At 56.9% G+C, this 17,329-nt stretch overlaps 2 protein-coding genes across 2 annotated transcripts; both read left to right on the forward strand.

Annotated features, from left to right (window-relative positions):
* Positions 1–5,675: 5,675 nt before the first annotated feature.
* On the forward strand, positions 5,676–14,131 carry LOC136564484 (sodium-dependent serotonin transporter-like). Its single transcript, XM_066562471.1, has 13 exons — positions 5,676–5,850; positions 7,546–7,680; positions 7,770–7,989; positions 8,126–8,264; positions 8,452–8,586; positions 9,651–9,754; positions 10,469–10,596; positions 10,677–10,789; positions 11,050–11,181; positions 11,269–11,368; positions 11,637–11,737; positions 13,044–13,211; positions 13,789–14,131. The coding sequence occupies exons 1-13, from the start codon at positions 5,676–5,678 to the stop codon at positions 13,867–13,869; spliced, it is 1,731 nt and encodes a 576-aa protein (XP_066418568.1). The 3' UTR covers positions 13,870–14,131.
* Positions 14,132–14,889: 758 nt separating this feature from the next.
* C18H12orf76 (chromosome 18 C12orf76 homolog) lies at positions 14,890–16,850 on the forward strand. Its single transcript, XM_066562054.1, has 2 exons — positions 14,890–15,031; positions 15,136–16,850. Exons 1-2 carry the CDS (start codon positions 14,932–14,934, stop codon positions 15,219–15,221), a joined length of 186 nt encoding a protein of 61 aa, XP_066418151.1. The 5' UTR covers positions 14,890–14,931; the 3' UTR covers positions 15,222–16,850.
* The last annotated feature ends 479 nt before the right edge of the window (positions 16,851–17,329 follow it).

Here is a 17,329-nt window from a genome sequence, read left to right on the forward strand (position 1 = left end):
CCCGGTACTCATGGCACCGGTATCCCGGGTACTCCCCGCATCCGCAGCCCCGGCTCGCCCCGTACCCCCGACACCCCCGGCAGCGGCGGCCCGAGGGGCGACCGGCTCTGGGCAGGTGCTCTCGCCGGGGTCGCAGCCGGGACCGGTCCCACGGTGCGGTCACAGCCGTCCCGCGGCTCCCGGTGTCGCCTCCAGCGCCCCCCCCCAGCCAGGTCCCCGCACCCCCGGTTATCTCCCCGTTATCCCAGCCCCGAGGTGCCCGGGGACGGTGGTAGCAGGGCTGGGTGACCCCGCACGGGAGAGCCCTGGGGGTGTCGCCGCTCATGGGGATGGCTGGGGCAGTGTGTGGCCTCGGACGGGGGGTCAGGGCTCTGGGGTTCCTCACAGGGGCGGAACAGCCACGTCCTTTCAGGCGTGAGCCATCCAGCCCCGCTCCGGCGGCCTCCAGCGCGGCGGGAAGGTGACAAGGACCAGAGACCCCCAACGCCTCCTGTGAAAATGACACCGCCAGAGCCCCTCGGAGAGCGTGCCCTGCCTGCAGCTCCATCACCACCTCTTCTGTTTTCCTCTTCCCTGGTTTACTGTTCCAGGACATTTCCATAGAAACAGCATCCTGGCTCCTCCGCAGTCCGGTTTCCAATAACTACAAACGGCGGCGGTGCCAGGGCAGCGGCCACCGGCACGGCCCCGCTGCACCGGGGCTCCATCCCGGCAGGGACACCCCCGGCAGCCCCCAGCCTGATCCCAGAGCTGGGCTGCATCCTCTGTCCCCGAGCTTTGCTCCTCCTCGGTGGCTCTGGTGACAGCAGGGACCAGCATCATCCCGATGGTTCCCTGTTGGAGCATCGGGACGGACAGAGACGGACAGAGATCCCTGAAGGAAGGTTGTGGAACTTGCTGTTCATTGCAAAGGGTGCAGGGCCCAGCTGGGAGCTGCCAGCCTCAGCTCAGAGCAGGACTGAGAGAAGAGAGGGGGAGAGAGGATGAGAGGGTAAGAGAGTAAAAGAGTAAGAGCATAAAAGGGTAAGAGAGCAAAAGTGTGAGAGAGTGAGGTTCCCCTTACAATACAATAAATCTTCTTCTGTGTTGAATATTCTCATTCTCACTAACCAATCGAGTACAATATACAAATCCTATAGCATTTATACATACAGACTTTAAGAACTGTTACATTACCATACTGTGTTACATTTTAAACCCTAAAAACTCCTCTTTGGACCCCTTCTGCCAAGCTGGCAGGGTCTGCTCTGACCCTTGGGCCTGTCTGCAAGCAAAGGGTGTTGTTTCATCAAAAGGGGATTACCTTTAGCCAGCCACACCATTGTTTTCCAGTAGTTCAGAAACTGGGGTATCTCAAAGCTTGCTTTCATTTCAATCTCTCTTATTTCCATAGTCTCAAAAACTTTTGCCAGGCAATCATATTTATGAGGCTTTCCTGTTTCATCTTCCCCAACAGTTCCCTCCACTGCCCAGGCTGGCAGGAGAACAGGAGGGAGCTCTGGCCTCGGGATTAATCCAAATTCCACTCCTTCAGTGCCTTCCAGGGCCAGGTGGAAGCCTGGGCTGTAGCCATATTTCCGTGTCCTCTGTTTGCTTTTCACTGTTTGTCTGCTTGTTAAATACCCATTTAGCACAAGTGCAACTCGGGGGAATGCGATTGCTGGACCAGATGGGTCCCAGAATCTTTGGGAGAAAATCTGAAAAAAGCACGGGACAAGCTCCCCTCAAGCCTTGCTGGTTCCTTTTCTTCGGAAAATTCTGCCTCTCCCCAGATTAAGGCCAGGTGGGAGATGATTGGCCCCTGTTTTCTGGAGCTTGGAGAGCTTAAATGAGAGCACGTTGATCTATACTTAATGTGATTAAGTTACATCTCCGAGTATCATGCTAATTAAATTAAACTTCCCACTGCTGCCTCTGAGGCTTAAGCAGGATAGTTGTTTTAAGACCACAATTCACTCCCCTGCATGGCTGAGCAGGTGGGATAAAAGCACTCTGCTAATCAAGTCATCCTGGTGTTTAGAAACAACTTCTAAAGCAAGGGATATTCAAATTTAAATCTGATTGGAGTTGGATTTAAACTCTGCATTTTCAATCTGAAGTGATTTGTGCTTTGAATAAGGAAAATAACCGGGAAAAAGCAGAAGTTACAGGGTGAGACAGTGCACAGACTGTCTGACCACAGTGTCTCAGGTGTAGAAACAGAATTTTGGGAAGGAATTCCTCCCTGTGAGTAGTGGGCCCTTGGCACAGGGTGCCCAGAGAAGCTGTGGCTGCTCCATCCCTGGAAGTGTCCCAGGCCAGGCTGGACAGGGCTTGGAGCAGCTGGGACAGTGCAAGGTGTCCCTGCCCATGGCAGGGGTGGCCCTGCCTGACCTTTAAGGTCCCTTCCAACCCAAACCATTCCATGACCTCGCCGAGATCCCTCTCCCCCTGCCCTCCTCCCATGTCCAGCAGCTCTTTCCGCCTTGCAGCTTCTCAAAGCAGCGGAGATGTCAAAGCTCCCGGCTGATGGATCTGACAGCGCTGCCCTGCCCCGCAGGCGGGACGGCAGCACCGGCAGCGTTCACGGCTCATTCCCCAGCCGGCCCGGGGGCTCTGTCAGCCATGGAGGTACCGAACCGACGGCTCGGCTCAGCCCTGGGCTGGAGCGGGGCATCCACCGTGCTCGGTCCGTGCCTGAGCTCCCGGAGAGCAGCGGGAGCATCCCTGCGCTGCCAACCCGGCACGGCCCGGCCACGGACATTCCTGCAGGCCCAGCTCTGCCCCCCCGAGCGTGATTTAATAGCTCGGTGTGAGGGAAACGAGACTCTTCAGGAGAGAAAGGAGCTTAGTTTTAAATGGATGCCAGAGCTTGGAGAGCCGCTGCTCCACACTGGGAAAGGGGTCACTGTTCAGTGTTCAAGGGATGCTGGGGGCTGTCCCTGCTTCCCACAGACCCCTGAGACCCCTGGCAGTGCCTGAGCCCATCTGCTGAGCCCTCCTGAGCAGGGGCAGGACGTGGGCACAGGGAGGTCTCCCACTTGTCCCACCGAGCCGTTCCATGCAAACCACCTGGAGAAAAGAAGGGCCAGCAGCAGAGAAAGAGCTGCTCTCTATTATCTATTCTCTGTGATCTATTATTTTTCACAGTTGTTAGGGCTCCAGCTGCCTCAGTTCTGTTATTTACACCTGGAGATGGTCTTTGGTCAGGGGGGTTAAACCCCACTCCCCAGCAGGGAATTCTCTCCCCTTCCTCCCAAATCCCGGCACAAGGGCAGCCCCACTGGCAGCCCCCACAGCCTCGGCTTCCATCTCCACTCCAGCTCTGAAGGATTGGGATGCACGGCTCTGGGAAGTGCCAGGAGGGGCACAAATCCCGCGTAAACCACAGCAGATTAACTCCCCCTCACCTGTGTGCTGGGGCTGGGCTCGGGGGGAGCCACGCCGGGTTTAGGAGCAGGGGCTGAAGGAAGGGCTGTGCTGGGACCCCCCCAATCTCAGCTCGCTCCCCCCCCAGCCCAGGGACCACCCTGAGCCCCCCCTCCACCCAACCCCTTCACTGGGGGAAAATCCACATTACCCCACCAGCAGAAAACTGCTGTGTTTCACAGGAGAGGTGTTCAAAGAGCGATTATTTCACCTTAAAGCAACAATAATTTCTGGTTCCACAGTGCAGAGGGAGTGCAGTCCACCCCGTGGAGGGACTGACAGGACTGGACCCACTTTTAGGTCTTTCCAACCTAAACAATGTGGGAATTTTTCGTCACTTGGGGTTGCTAATTGTGGTGGTGTTTACAGGGGTCTCAGGATGAGGGAAGAGATGAGGATCTGACTCTATGTTTTAGAAGGCTAATTTATTATTTTATGATATATATTATATTAAAATGATGTATTAAAACTGTACTAAAAGAATAGAAGAAAGGATTTCATCACAAGGCTAGCAAAGAATAGAAAAAGAATAATAACAAAAGTTCCTTTCAGAAAGTCTAAGCCAGCTGACTGTGATTGGCCATTAATTAGAAACAACCACATGAGACCAATCACAGATCTACTTGTTGCATTCTACAGCAGCAAATAATTATTGTTTACATTTTGTTCTTGAAGCTTCTCAGCTTTAAGAGAAAAAAATCTTAAAGAAAATATTTTTCATAAAACATGTCTGTAACAAAACACTTCCACGATTCTGTGATTCCATCCTATGACAGCCAAAGCAGCCAGGGCCGGACACAAACAAAACAAAACAAAAAACCACATAAATGTGCTTTTAACTGGAGGTTTCTGACGGGTCCCCGTGTGTGTGCCTGAGGGATTAACAGTGTCCAGAGGCTTCCCGTGCCCGGCAGCTGCGTCACGATGTCACCGTCGTCACAGCAACCCGCTCGCCATGGCCCTGGAGCCGCGGCTCCGGCTCCGGCTCTCCTGGAGCTTCTTTTAATTAAAGATGGGAAAGGCTGTGAAAGGCCCCCAGAGCCCCGGGAGAGCCCGGTGACCCCAGGTCTGTGCAAGCCCTGCACGCACGCGTTTCACCGCAGTGAATTTTGCTGTGGAACTGTCACAGGGCAGAGCGGGGGCTTTGGGGACGCTGCCATCCCCTCCCGGTCACAGCTCAGCTGTGGAAGTTGTTCCACTTTCGTGTGGCTTTTTCCCCAGCAATTCACACCCCAGAGAGACCTGTCGAGCCCAGATGGATGAGATGACCTTTAAAGGTCCCTTCCATTCCCAAACCACCCCATGATTCCCGAATTTCCCCTGCAAGCATCAGTGTCACCTCCTTAGCAAAACGCACCACGGAGAGAGAAATAAGGATCTGTCAGGAGGAAACACAGTCCCATTTTACCACCTCAGCCCCAAAAACTGAGCTGGAATCCCCTCCCCTGGGTGGGACCCACGGGGTGATGCTTATTCACACAAGGTGAGGTGATGCTGGTCCCTGCAGGGTCAGGCTGGTCCCCATGAGGTGATGCTGGTTCCTGCAGGGTCAGGCTGGTCCCCATGAGGTGATGCTGGTTCCTGCAGGGTCAGGCTTGTCCCTGTGGGATGATGCCAGTCCCTGCAGGGTCCCCATGAGGTGATGCTGGTCCCTGCAGGGTCCCCATGGGGTGATGCCGGTCCCTGCAGGGTCAGGCTGGTCCCCATGAGGTGATGCTGGTTCCTGCAGGGTCAGGCTTGTCCCTGTGGGATGATGCCAGTCCCTGCAGGGTCCCCATGAGGTGATGCTGGTCCCTGCAGGGTCCCCATGAGGTGATGCCGGTCCCTGCAGGGTCAGGCTGGTCCCCATGAGGTGATGCTGTCCCTGCAGGGTCAGGCTGGTCCCCATGAGGTGATGCCAGTCCCTGCAGGGTCCCCATGAGGTGATGCTGGTCCCTGCAGGGTCAGGCTGGTCCCCATGAGGTGATGCTGTCCCTGCAGGGTCAGGCTGGTCCCCATGAGGTGATGCCAGTCCCTGCAGGGTCCCCATGAGGTGATGCCGGTCCCTGCAGGGTCAGGCTGGTCCCCAGGCTCGGGGGCCGCCCTCCCCAGCTGCCTTTGATCAGAGCACGGCTCTGTTTCCCTGCTCTCCGTGCCGTGGGTTTCCAGCGGGAGGTGGGGAAGCGCGCTCAGCCTGACCCTCCCCTCCTCGGATCTGTCATCAGCCGCACAGAAATCCTCCCCAAGTTACCCAGCCTGAATCCTGCAGGATTTGCCGGGGTGGCAGGATGGCAGAGCAGCCCTGCCTGGGTCCCCCCGCCAGCCCTGCAGCCCCAAACCTCCAGAGCCACCCCAGGGACAAGTGGAGCAAAAAGATGGATTTCCTCCTCTCCGTCGTCGGATTCGCCGTCGATCTGGGCAACGTCTGGCGGTTCCCTTACATCTGCTACCAGAACGGAGGGGGTAAGGACACCACTGGGCTTATTTAAGTCTTCTTTTGGAGAAATGATGCCTTTTTCCTCGTTTTCTATCTTTCCCACCCTGAAGAATTCACTGTTTCTTCTCCTTCTTTGTTTCCAGCTGCTCCACTTCAGACAGGGCGGTTTAAAGACCGACCCAACTTCTCCCGACATCTGTCTCTTTTCTGTTTGTGTCTTTCTTCATTCAAAATCCTCCTCCACTCCCTCCATCCTCCTTCCCTGGGGTCCTTTCCTCATTTCCTGGTCTTTCCCTCCGTTCCTGGTCTCCTTCCCCAGTGGGGTTAGAGGTGCGTTAGCAGCTCTAGGATCACAAAGGGAAAATTAGCACGGTCCAAATTGCAAAAAAGGATAAAAATCTGTAAATTTGGGCTGGGAGGTTCACACAATTCATGATTTTGAGACTCTGGGAAGCTGCCCCTGGTTTAAAATCATCCTCATGAGCATCCCACCCTCCTGCTGTGGATCCTGGCTGGCAGTGCTGGACATCACGAGCAGCCCCAGCTTTGAGGGATCAATGGGAAGCAAAGACACAGAAAAAACACCACAAAGGGAAAAAAAACCTTCAGTAAATGACAACTAAATAAATTGCTGGGAATGGAGCAGGATAGAAACCCCCCTCACATGGAAATGAAAAAGGAGGGATGAGAATTTTGTGCTGTTTGGGAAAGCGCAGCGGATTTAATTGCCAAAGTTGGCTTTCAGGGAGCATCCTCCACTGCTTGGGAAAATTAGAAAGAGGTAATTAGTTCCATACTCAAGGCAAAACTGTGGATCCCAGGTGCCCACGTTGAAACAGAGTTATTTGTGAGATGCTCCTCTGGGACTGGGAGCAGAGCTGAGCCCCTCTGCGTGCCTGTGGTTCGGGTGGGAGGTTTCCACCTGCCCCACACACATGGGAGGGTGAGGAGTTCAGGGAGCAGCTCTGGGGGAGCACAGCCCCACGGAGGGGGAGCACGGGGATGGGCAGCGCTGGACTCACCCACAATTCAGGCTCTGCCTGGAAGGAAAACACTGGAAACACTTGGTCCTGTTGGGCCAGCCCTGCCAGGCAGCCAGGGGTGCTGCAGGAGGGTGTTGGGGATATTTGGGATACTGGAGGTTTCAGGGATATTGGAGATACTGGGGGTTTTGGAGATGCTGGAGGTGCTGAGGGTTTTGGGGGTACTGGGAATGTTGGGGTGCACCACACTCACATCTGTCAGAGGGAGGAGCTGTGGGGGTTAAATTAACTAATCCCAGCAGAACTCAGAGAGCAGTTCCACTCCCAAAAGCTCCATGGGGTACAAGTGTAGCCCCAGTAAAAATGAGGATGTAATGAATAATGCAGATTACAGCGCTAATTATGTGTCTTGGGGTGGCTGTGCATATTCAGTCAGATTTTCCTCCAAAACTCTTCCAGACCTGAGGGGTGCTGGGTGTCCCCTCCCCTGTGTCCCAATGGTTTATGTGGTTCTTTGTTCCAGCCTGGCCAAATGGTGCCTCCCCAGCAAGGGCTGGGACCCCAGCAGGGCTGCTGGAGCACCAAGCAGGGTCTCACATCTCTGAGCTCCTCTGACCAGACAATCTCCAAAGCTTCCCACAAACGCATCCAGACCTGCTGGGGCAGTGCCGGGAGGGAGGGAGGTGACAATGCCATGGTCCCCTGGTGTTCACCCTGCTCTGCTCCCCCCCACTGCAGGAGCCTTCCTCATCCCCTACACGCTGATGGCTGTTTTTGGGGGGGTGCCTCTCTTCTACATGGAGCTGGCCCTGGGGCAGTTCCACAGGACAGGTGCCATCCCCATCTGGAAGCGCATCTGCCCCATCTTTAAAGGTGAGAGGCCCCAGCTGGGGTGACACCCTGACCCCCAGCAGGTCCCCAAAGTCGTGTCCCAAAGCTGATCCCGATCCTGCTTTTCCCAGGCATCGGCTTTGCCATCTGCATCATCGGCCTCTACGTCTCCTTCTACTACAACACCATCATTGCCTGGGCTCTCTACTACTTCTACTCATCCTTCTCGGCCACACTGCCCTGGGCAAGCTGTGACAACCCCTGGAACACCCCTGACTGCACCAACTACTTTGGGAAGAGCAACGTGACCTGGACCAACTTCTCCAGGTCCCCCGCCGAGGAGTTTTACACGTGAGTGCAAGGATGTGGGTGGTGTGAGCTGGGCACATCCCTCAGGGGGCTCTGGGGTGGGAATGCTCCTGAGGAGCTCAGGGACTGCCTGCCTGGGGCTGAGGCTGCTCCCAGCCCTGGGGATCCCATCCTGCAGGAGGAAGGTGCTGGAGATCCAGAAATCTGGGGGTCTGTATGACATCGGGGGCATCCGCTGGCAGCTGCTCCTCTGCCTCTTCCTCATCTTCACCATCGTCTACTTCAGCCTGTGGAAAGGGGTGAAAACCTCTGGGAAGGTGAGGGGAGCTCCAGCACTGCCCTGCCAGGGCAGGAGGAACCCCTCACCTGGTAGGATCTTGCCACCCCCGAGAGGGAATGTCACCTCCTCCTCCTCACCCCTGTCCCCGAGGCCACCCTGGGCGGGCCCAGCGCAGGGTTTGGGTGCTGGGTGGTGACACAGGGTGACAGTGCCTCCCCCCCCAGGTGGTGTGGGTGACAGCCACGCTGCCCTACGTGGTCCTGCTCATCCTGCTCATCCGAGGGGCCACCCTGCCTGGAGCCTGGAGAGGAGTTGTCTTCTACCTGCGCCCAGACTGGGGCAAGCTGCTGAGCACCTCGGTGAGTGAGGGTGGGACCCCCTGCCCAGGGCATGGCAGCACCCAGAGCCCTCCAGAGCACACCTGTCACAGACACATCTTTTATGAAAATTCCTTTCTTTAAGATTTTTCCTCCTGAGAAGCTGAGAGAACTCAGGAACAAAATGTAAATATTGATTATCTGCTGCTGTGCAATGTAACAAGTAGATCTTTGATTGGCCCATGTTGGTTGTTTCTAATTAATGGCCAATCACAGTGAGCTGGCTTGGACAGAGAGTCTGAGCCACAAACCTTTGTTATAATTCCCTTCTTACTCTATTCTTAGCTGGCCTTCTGATGAAATCCTTTCTTCTATTCTTTTAGTACAGTTTTAATATAATATATATCATAAAATAATAAATCAAGCCTTCTGAAACATGGAGTCAGATCCTTGTCTCTTCCCTCATCCTCAGACCCCTGTGAACACAGTCACACACCCACCCACCCATCTGGTCAGGGCAGCACCCAAAACCCCTCCCCAGGGCACCCACCCAACCCTGCCCACGGGCCTGGCCCCACCACAGGGCAATGGGGCCCTTGTTCCCACAGAAACGGTGCCCTGGACAGGCTCTTGGAAATGGAAATCCATAATTGAATCACCCATCTCATTCTGGCCGGTTTTGTTTGTGCTGTGCTCCCCCCTGGGCTGACAATGGGCTTCCTGTGGGTAATTACCAGGCAGCACTTGAGAATTCTCATTAAAGGTAATGAGGGCTGCCAGCACTGAATGTGCCAGGCAGGAGCGGGCACGGCAGGCTCGGGGCTCCCCTCCATCCATCCCTGCTCCAAGGGTGACACTGCTGAGTGTCCAGGGTGGAAATTAGCTCATTCCATGCCACAGCAGCTCCTCAGCCCCCAGGACATCTCCTGGGGGCACAGGGCAGGCAGGAGAGGAGCTCTGGACCCTTTTCTCTGGACACTCTCAGCACAGCCCCGGCCCTGTGCCAGGGGGTGTCCATGCCATTGCTACTGTGGGGCACCTCCCAGCCCCATCCCAGCCCCAAGGACCTCCTGCCCTGCCCATCCTCCTGTTGTTTCTCCCTCCAGGTCTGGGTGGATGCTGCTGCGCAGATTTTCTTCTCCTTGGGCCCTGGATTTGGAGTCCTCCTTGCTCTGGCCAGTTACAACCATTTCCACAACAACTGCTACAGGTGAGGGTCCATCCCAGTGGGCAAGCTGCAGTGGAGGCACATCCCAACAGATCCTGGTGCCCTCTGCCACATCCCAACAGATCCTGGTGCCCTCTGTCACATCCCAACAACTCCTGATCCCCTCTGCCACATCCCAACAGATCCTGGTGCCCACTGCCACATCCCAACAGCTCCTGGTGCCCTCTGTCACATCCCAACAACTCCTGGTGCCCTCTGTCACATCCCAACAGCTCCTGGTGCCCTCTGTCACATCCCAACAGATCCTGGTGCCCACTGCCACATCCCAACAGATCCTGGTGCCCTCTGCCACATCCCAACAGCTCCTGGTCCCCTCTGCCACATCCCAACAGCTCCTGGTGCCCTCTGTCACATCCCAACAACTCCTGGTGCCCTCTGTCACATCCCAACAGCTCCTGGTGCCCTCTGTCACATCCCAACAGATCCTGGTGCCCACTGCCACATCCCAACAGATCCTGGTGCCCTCTGCCACATCCCAACAGCTCCTGGTGCCCTCTGCCACATCCCAACAGCTCCTGGTGCCTACTGCCACATCCCTGGTCCCCCTGGCTGCAGACTGGGCATCTTTCCCCATTTCACTGATGGTTTTGATGTAATGGGCCAGGAGAGGGAACTGGAGTGGGGCAAGGCCAGGGCAGCTGGAGCAGGGTGAGGGCTGACCTGGAGTGGGGTCTCTGCCTCTTTTCTGCCCTCCAGGGATGCCCTGGTCACCAGTGCTGTGAACTGCCTCACCAGCTTCCTCTCAGGCTTCGTCATCTTCACCGTGCTGGGCTACATGGCTGAGATGAGGGACGTGGAGGTGGAGGATGTCGCCAGAGATAAAGGTTCTCCTCCCTCCAGCAGCCTCTTCCCACCCCCAGGGCTGTGCCAGGGAACAGCCAACCGAGCCAGTGTCCCCTCCCAGGGCCCAGCCTTCTCTTCATCACCTACCCTGAAGCAATTGCCAACATGGTGGGATCCACCTTCTTCGCCATCATTTTCTTCCTGATGATGATCACCCTGGGGCTGGACAGCACGGTAGGAGGGGACAGCCCAGCTGTGTCCCCAGCAGGGACCGGGGGTGGCCATGTCCCATGGCTGAAAGTGGGGTGACAAGGGGAGGGATGGGCTGGGATGGGATGGGATGGGATGGGCTGGGATGGGATGGGATGGGATGGGATGGGATGGGCTGGGATGGGATGGGATGGGGCATCCCCACTCTGCCATGCAGATTTTCTTGGAGAGCAGGGCTGTCCCCACACCCCATTTCTCCACCCCTCACCAGCATTTCTTTGCAGTTTGGAGGCTTGGAGGCCGTGATCACGGCCGTGATGGACGAGTACCCCCAGGTCCTGGCAGGGCGACGGGAGCTCTTTGTCCTCGGCCTCATCACAGTCTGCTTCCTAGGCTCCCTCAGCACCCTCACCTACGTGAGTTCCACTGGCACCACCCTGCCCTGGCCCCCCACATCCCCTCCTGCACCCCGTGGGGTCTGCAGCCTCCCCCTGCTGCTCCAGGGGGGAGCCTATGTGGTGAAGCTGCTGGAGGAGTTTGGTGCTGGCTGCTCCATCCTGGCAGTGGTGCTGCTGGAAACCATCGCTGTCTCCTGGTTTTATGGTAAGAAACTGCCTCTGTCGTGGAAAACACTCTGGGGGCACCTACACAGGTGAGTGACCCTGCACAGGTGAGTAAATCCCAGGCACTGGATCCTGTGTGGGGCTCCTGGCCAGGCTGGGATGGGAGCAGAGGGCTGGGATGGGGGCAGAGGGCTGGGATGGGAGCAGAGGGCTGGGATGGGGGCAGAGGCCGTTGTGTCCGTGGGGATATCCCTGACCCCACATCCCCAGCAGGATCCCAGGGCTCTGAGGGCTCTCTCCTCTGGCAGGGATCCAGAGGTTCTCCCACGATGTCAAAGCCATGCTGGGCTTCACCCCAGGGCTCTTCTGGAAGCTGTGCTGGGTCGCCATCAGCCCAGCCCTGCTGGCGGTGAGTGTGCATGGCCAAATTATGCACAAGGTCATTGCTGTCCCTCTGGACACCCTGCAGCCACTCCCCTCTGCTGCCCAGCTCCCTGTGCCATGGATCACTCCCCTCTCACCCACACGAGGTGACCAGGAGAGCAGACAGGGCTGTGGGACCTCACACCAGCCCTCCCCATGCTGCTGCTCCAGCCACAGTGCCCACATCCCCAGGACCTCACCGAGAAAGGGAGCTGGAAGTTCATTTTCCAGTCTTTTCCACAGCTCCAGGGCAAAGCTGGGTGCTCACACGGGTGCCAGCTCAGCTTTGCCTCATCCTCCCAGCACTCAGCATCCCTGGCAGGGCTGGCCACGGGTCCCTGTCCCCTGTGCTGGGCTGGATCCATCCCTTTGAAACGCCAGCTCCCACGGCACTTCAAAGGCTGCCGTGGGCACAGGGGCCTAATCTCACTGGATCTGCAGGAGAAGAGGCCTTGTGAGGATTAATTATGGCTCTAAGCACTTTGCCCTGGTTATTAAGAGAGGAGTATTATCATCAAAGCACACGCAGCAGAGGGTTTTGTTTCAGCACGGGGCTGAGCAGCCCTGGCAGGCCAGCAGCTCACAGGGATTGTCAAACAGAGCCTCCCAGCCCTCACCCAGCCAGGGTGGCAGCCTGGGAGGTGCCCCTGTGATGCCCATGCTGCCTGGGATTTGGGATGACAGGGGGAGCAGCAGGACGTGGAGGGTGCTCATAGAATCATGGAATTGCAGAATGGTTTGGGTTGGAAGGGACCTTAAAGATCATCTGGTTCCATCCCTGCACCCTGATAACCTGTGGGGTGAGCTGGGGAGATCAGGGAATTGTTTGGGTTGGAAAAGCCCTCTAAGATCAAAGAGTTCAAGCATTACCCAGCACTGCCAAGGCCACCGCTAAGCCATGTCCCCAAGGCCCACATCCAGGGGGATATTAAAGCCCTCCAGGGATGGGGACTCCACCACTGCCCTGGGCTGGACAGCCCTTTTGGTGAGGAAATTTTCCCAGATGTCCAACATAACCTGGCACAACCCGAGGCCATTTCCTCTGGTTCTGTCCCTTGTTCCCTGGAAGCAGAGCCCAACTCCCATCTGGCTGCACCCTCCTATCAGGGAGTTGTGGGGAGACAGAAAATCCTCCCTGAGCCTCCTTTTCCCCAGGCTGAGCCCCTTTCCCAGCCCCTTCCCCAGCTCTGTTCCCTTCTCTGGCCACGCTCCAGCCTCTCCATGTCTGTCTTGGTGTGAGGAGCCCAAACTGCTCACAGGACTGGAGGCCCCTGTGGCTCTGCTCGTTACAGTTCATTGTCATCAGCTCCCTCCTGGAGCAGCCTCCCCTGACCCTCTTTGAGTACCAGTACCCCGAGTGGAGCATCTCCGTGGGATTCCTCATCGGGGCATCCTCCTTCATCTGCATCCCCCTGTACATGGTGTACAAGCTCGTCTGGACACCAGGGTCCCTCAAGCAGGTCAGGACTGACAATCCCAGGGCTCCTGGGTGGGCTGGGGTGGGCAGGGACCCCCCCTTGGGAAGCCAGGCTGGTTGATGCATCCTTGTGACCGTGTTCACAGGGGTCTGAGGATGAGGGAAGAGACGAGGATCTGACTCCATGTTTCAGAAGGCTTGATTTATTATTTTATGATATATATTATATTAAAACTATACTAAAAGAATAGAAGAAAGGATTTCATCAGAAAGCTAGCTAAGAATAGAATAAGAAGGAAATGATAACGAAGGCTTCATCTCGGACTCTCTGTCGGAGCCAGCTGGGCTGTGATTGGCCATTAATTAGAAACAACCAACATGGGCTAATCAAAGATCCACCGGTTGCATTCCACAGCAGCAGATAATCAAATTTTGTTCCTGAGGCCTCTCAGCTTCTCAGGAGGAAAAATCCTAAAGAAAGGATTTTTCATAAAAGATGTCTGCGACACATCCTCAGCATCTTTGTTGAGCGGCAATTAAACCCCACCGGGATTTAATGCCCTGGGGAGGGCTCGGGGGAGCGCAGGGAGGAGACGCGCTGTGTTTTATCTCTCCATCAGCGCCTCGCCGTCTGCATTCGGCCCGAGAAGCTGATGCGAGCCCCCCAGGCAGAGGGGGTGGGCATGGCCCCGGTCCTGTAGCGCGGGGGACGCGGGCACTGCTCGGGCTCCCTCTTGGCACAGCGATGGGGCAGCTCCTCAGCACAGACCGGACCTGGCATCTCCACGAGCATCACCGAGGGCACATCCCGGCGGAGCGGAGCCCGTTCTCGCTGCTGGCAGGGAGGAAAGCACGGCGGGGAGAACGGGAGCAGCGCTGCGGCCCCTGCGGGACCAACAGCCGGGGCTGGGGGAGAAGCCCAGCTCCCGGAGCAGATGGAGGAATTGCCTCGCTCCAAGGTTCCCCCCCGTGCGTGTCTGTAGCTGTGCCGTGAGTGTTTGGAAAATAAAGCTGATGCTGATGCTCGGAGCTGAGGGGAGGGAGAGGAGCCGGAGCTGGCAGTGCTGTGTTCATGGAGCGCCGTGCGGGGCTCAGAGCCCGGGCTGGGATGGGGGACAGGGGTGCTGTCGCTGTCCAGACACACTTTATCCTGCTAAAAAGATCCAAAATCCGGCGGAGGACTCGCCCGAGCCCGGGGGTGGGTCCCAGGTACTGCTGAATCCGAGCAGGTCGGTGCCTCCTGCCGCCCCATCCCGGGGGATGCAGGGAATAGGCATTTAAAGAGGGGAAAACCCCTAATATATCTCATTTTAAACCCAAACCCTGGGTCGGGGTGAGGCATCCCTGGACCGGTGTCAGCCATCCACCCGCCGCGGCTTCTTATTCCCATCGCTCCCAGAGCAGCATCACCGTCCCTCGGTGTTTGGGGACCTTAAAACACCGGGAAGGACCCACGGTCGTGACAGCGGGGGCTTGAGGGGACACACGGGGCTTAGGGGGGACACACGGGACTTGGGGGGGACACACAGGGCTGAGGGGCAGAGGGTGCCCACGGGGGTGCAGGGACGCGCTATGGACGCGGGGGTCTGTCCCGGGCGGGCGCGGGGCGCAGCGCTCCCGGTGCCGCTCCCGGAGCCGCTCCCGGTGCCGTTCCATCGCCCCGCTCCCCCGGAAGGCCGGTGCCGGGGCGGGGCGGGCGGCAGGAAGTGGCAGGGCCGGGCCCGGCGCACAAAGCCCGGCGGGGTCCGTGGTGTCGCGGCGCGATGGGGCTGGCGGCGGCGCGGGGCTGGGCGCTGTCCCCGCTGTCGCCGGGCCCGGCGGAGCGCAGCCGGCCCTACGCTGTTCTGCAGCATCAGAACCTGGGTGAGGAGCGGGGGGCACCGGGGATAGCCCCGCCACGACCCGGCCGGGGGCTCGGGAGATGCTCAGGGAGTGTTGAATTAATGTTCTTTCTCTTGCCGCCGTAGTGCTGCTGGGCAGCATCCTCAGCGCTCTGCTGCTCACCATCATCCTCATGGCCATCTGTGTCTACCGGCCCGTCCGGCGGCGGTAGCGGAGCGGGACCCACCGGGGCATCGAGAGAATGCTGCATCCTACCCGGTTCTCCCACCTGGAATCCGCCATCCCAGCATCGCTTCAGCCCTGCCGGTTCTCCCGTCTGGTACCCACCGTCCCGGCACTGCTGCTCCGGACCCAGCAGGTTCTCCCCTCCGGTACCCACCGTGCCGCCGCTGCTCCGGTCCCGCCCGGTTCTCCCGTCCGCTCCCGGCAGCTGCTGGGGATGCGCTGAGGATGCGAGCGTGGCTTTCCCCCCATCTCTGCCCGTGCTGTATCCCGTGGCTCCATCGTGATGTGGCTTCCAGCGGTGCTCTGGCCGGGTGCTGGAAATCATCCTCCTCTTCCTCAGCAAACAGACTCCTGGAGCTCCTGGGCCGTGTTCGCAGCGATCCCGCCTGGCTCGGAGCAGGGGCTGAGCAGCGCCTCCTAAATCCCCGCGTTTTGGAGAGGCTGATCCGACCCCGTGTGCTCCAGAGCATCCCCGGGCTGTGCAGGCAGCCGGGGCCTCGGTTGGCACAAGGACGGGGCGAGATTGGGGACATTGTCCGAGGAGCAGCTCCACGTGCTCGGTCACGCCACGTCTGCTTTTTGCTTTCTGATTAATTCAGGTCCTTGTTTGAACGCCGAGTTCTGGGAGTTGGACAGGGCTTGGAGCAACCTGGGGTAGTGGGGGGTGGCCCTGTCAGGGCAGGGGTGCAACAGGATGAGCTTTAAGGTCCCATTCAAAAATATTCCAAAGGTAAAAGCTCAGTGAGCCAGCCAGCAGTGGGTGGAGGGTTTGGTCCATTCCTGCCTGTGAGCAGAAACACTGATGCATGACCTGATCCTGGTGTAGTTTTCCCCAAGCCAGGCTTCTCATTCCCAACGTTATTTGCTTTAACTCCTGGCTAAAAAGCCCCAAATAACCTCCCATCAAACCAGCCCTGCTGAACCTGTTGGGCACCGGGGTGCAGCTGAGGGGTTCCAGCATGTGCTGCTCACTGTCCTCCTGCAAGCAGGAGCCTCCAAAGGTCTGCAAGCCAGGCAGATGCTCTGGAAGAGTTTGAGCTCCAGCCAGACCCATTTTATGCAGTTTCAGTAACAAGTGTTTACACTGAATCCCACTTCCATACGAATGCTGCTATTTTGTTTTGCACTGCTACAAGTAGTAACTGGATTTTACTAATTATTACTTTAATATTTAACATAGGGGTGTTTTGCTTAGTAATTTATTTAGAGTTTTAAAAATGTAACTTCCAGACTAATTGTTGTTGACCTGTTCTCAAGCCCTCGTGCTGCATCTGAGGTGTTTTCTGTTCTGTTTCAAGGACACTGAGTGCTGGCATTGAACAGGGATTTTCTTTGTTTTGAGAAATGACAGAGTGAGCCTGGCCTCGAACAGATGGAGTTGTTAATCCAAGAGTGTTCTTTCTATTGCTTTCTGCTCCTCCTTTTGCTCACTGGTTCCTGATTTTCCTTGCTCCTTCATCGCTGTGAAGCCTGGCCTGCAGTCTGTGCTGCTCGTGGGGGTGGATGGTGAAGCTCCCAGCCCCAGCTCTGCATTCCCAGGAGCAGAATTTCTGTTTGCTCTCATTCCTCACTCCCTGCTATGCCTCTTTGTACAAATAAAATGCTCAGTAAACAATCCAGGCTCTTATTTATTCATGGCTGTGCTGTTTGTTATTAACTGGGCTGGAAAGGGGTGAGGCTGTCCTGATCCCCACCTCTGGTCCCCTCATGGCTCCTACCTTGTTTTTAGTGGGATGGCAGTGCTGGGGGAAGCCAGGGAAGAGGATGGCAGTGCTGGGACAATGTTTCCATGGATGTTGGTCAACAAGGAACCATTTAACAGCACAATGGAAGCACATCCTACAACGGCTGTGCAGTTTCCAGCAGCTCAGCTATGAATCAAAACTCAGCCAAAGCAGTGTAAGAAGGGTTTCCAAATAAACAAAATCATGAATTGCTGATGTAAAAAGCCTTGAAATGGGGTCAAAAGCACAAAAAAAAGCACATAGTCTTGCTTTCAGGAGCTAGCAGCATCAACTTAAAGAACTTTTTAGAAGAAGCTACAGCTGTTTGTAACTCTGAGCTTCTCTTTCCTACATCAGCCTCAAGCTGCCT

Source organism: Molothrus aeneus, chromosome 18 (assembly GCF_037042795.1).
Source record: "Molothrus aeneus isolate 106 chromosome 18, BPBGC_Maene_1.0, whole genome shotgun sequence".
Taxonomy (NCBI): Eukaryota; Metazoa; Chordata; class Aves; order Passeriformes; family Icteridae; genus Molothrus; species Molothrus aeneus.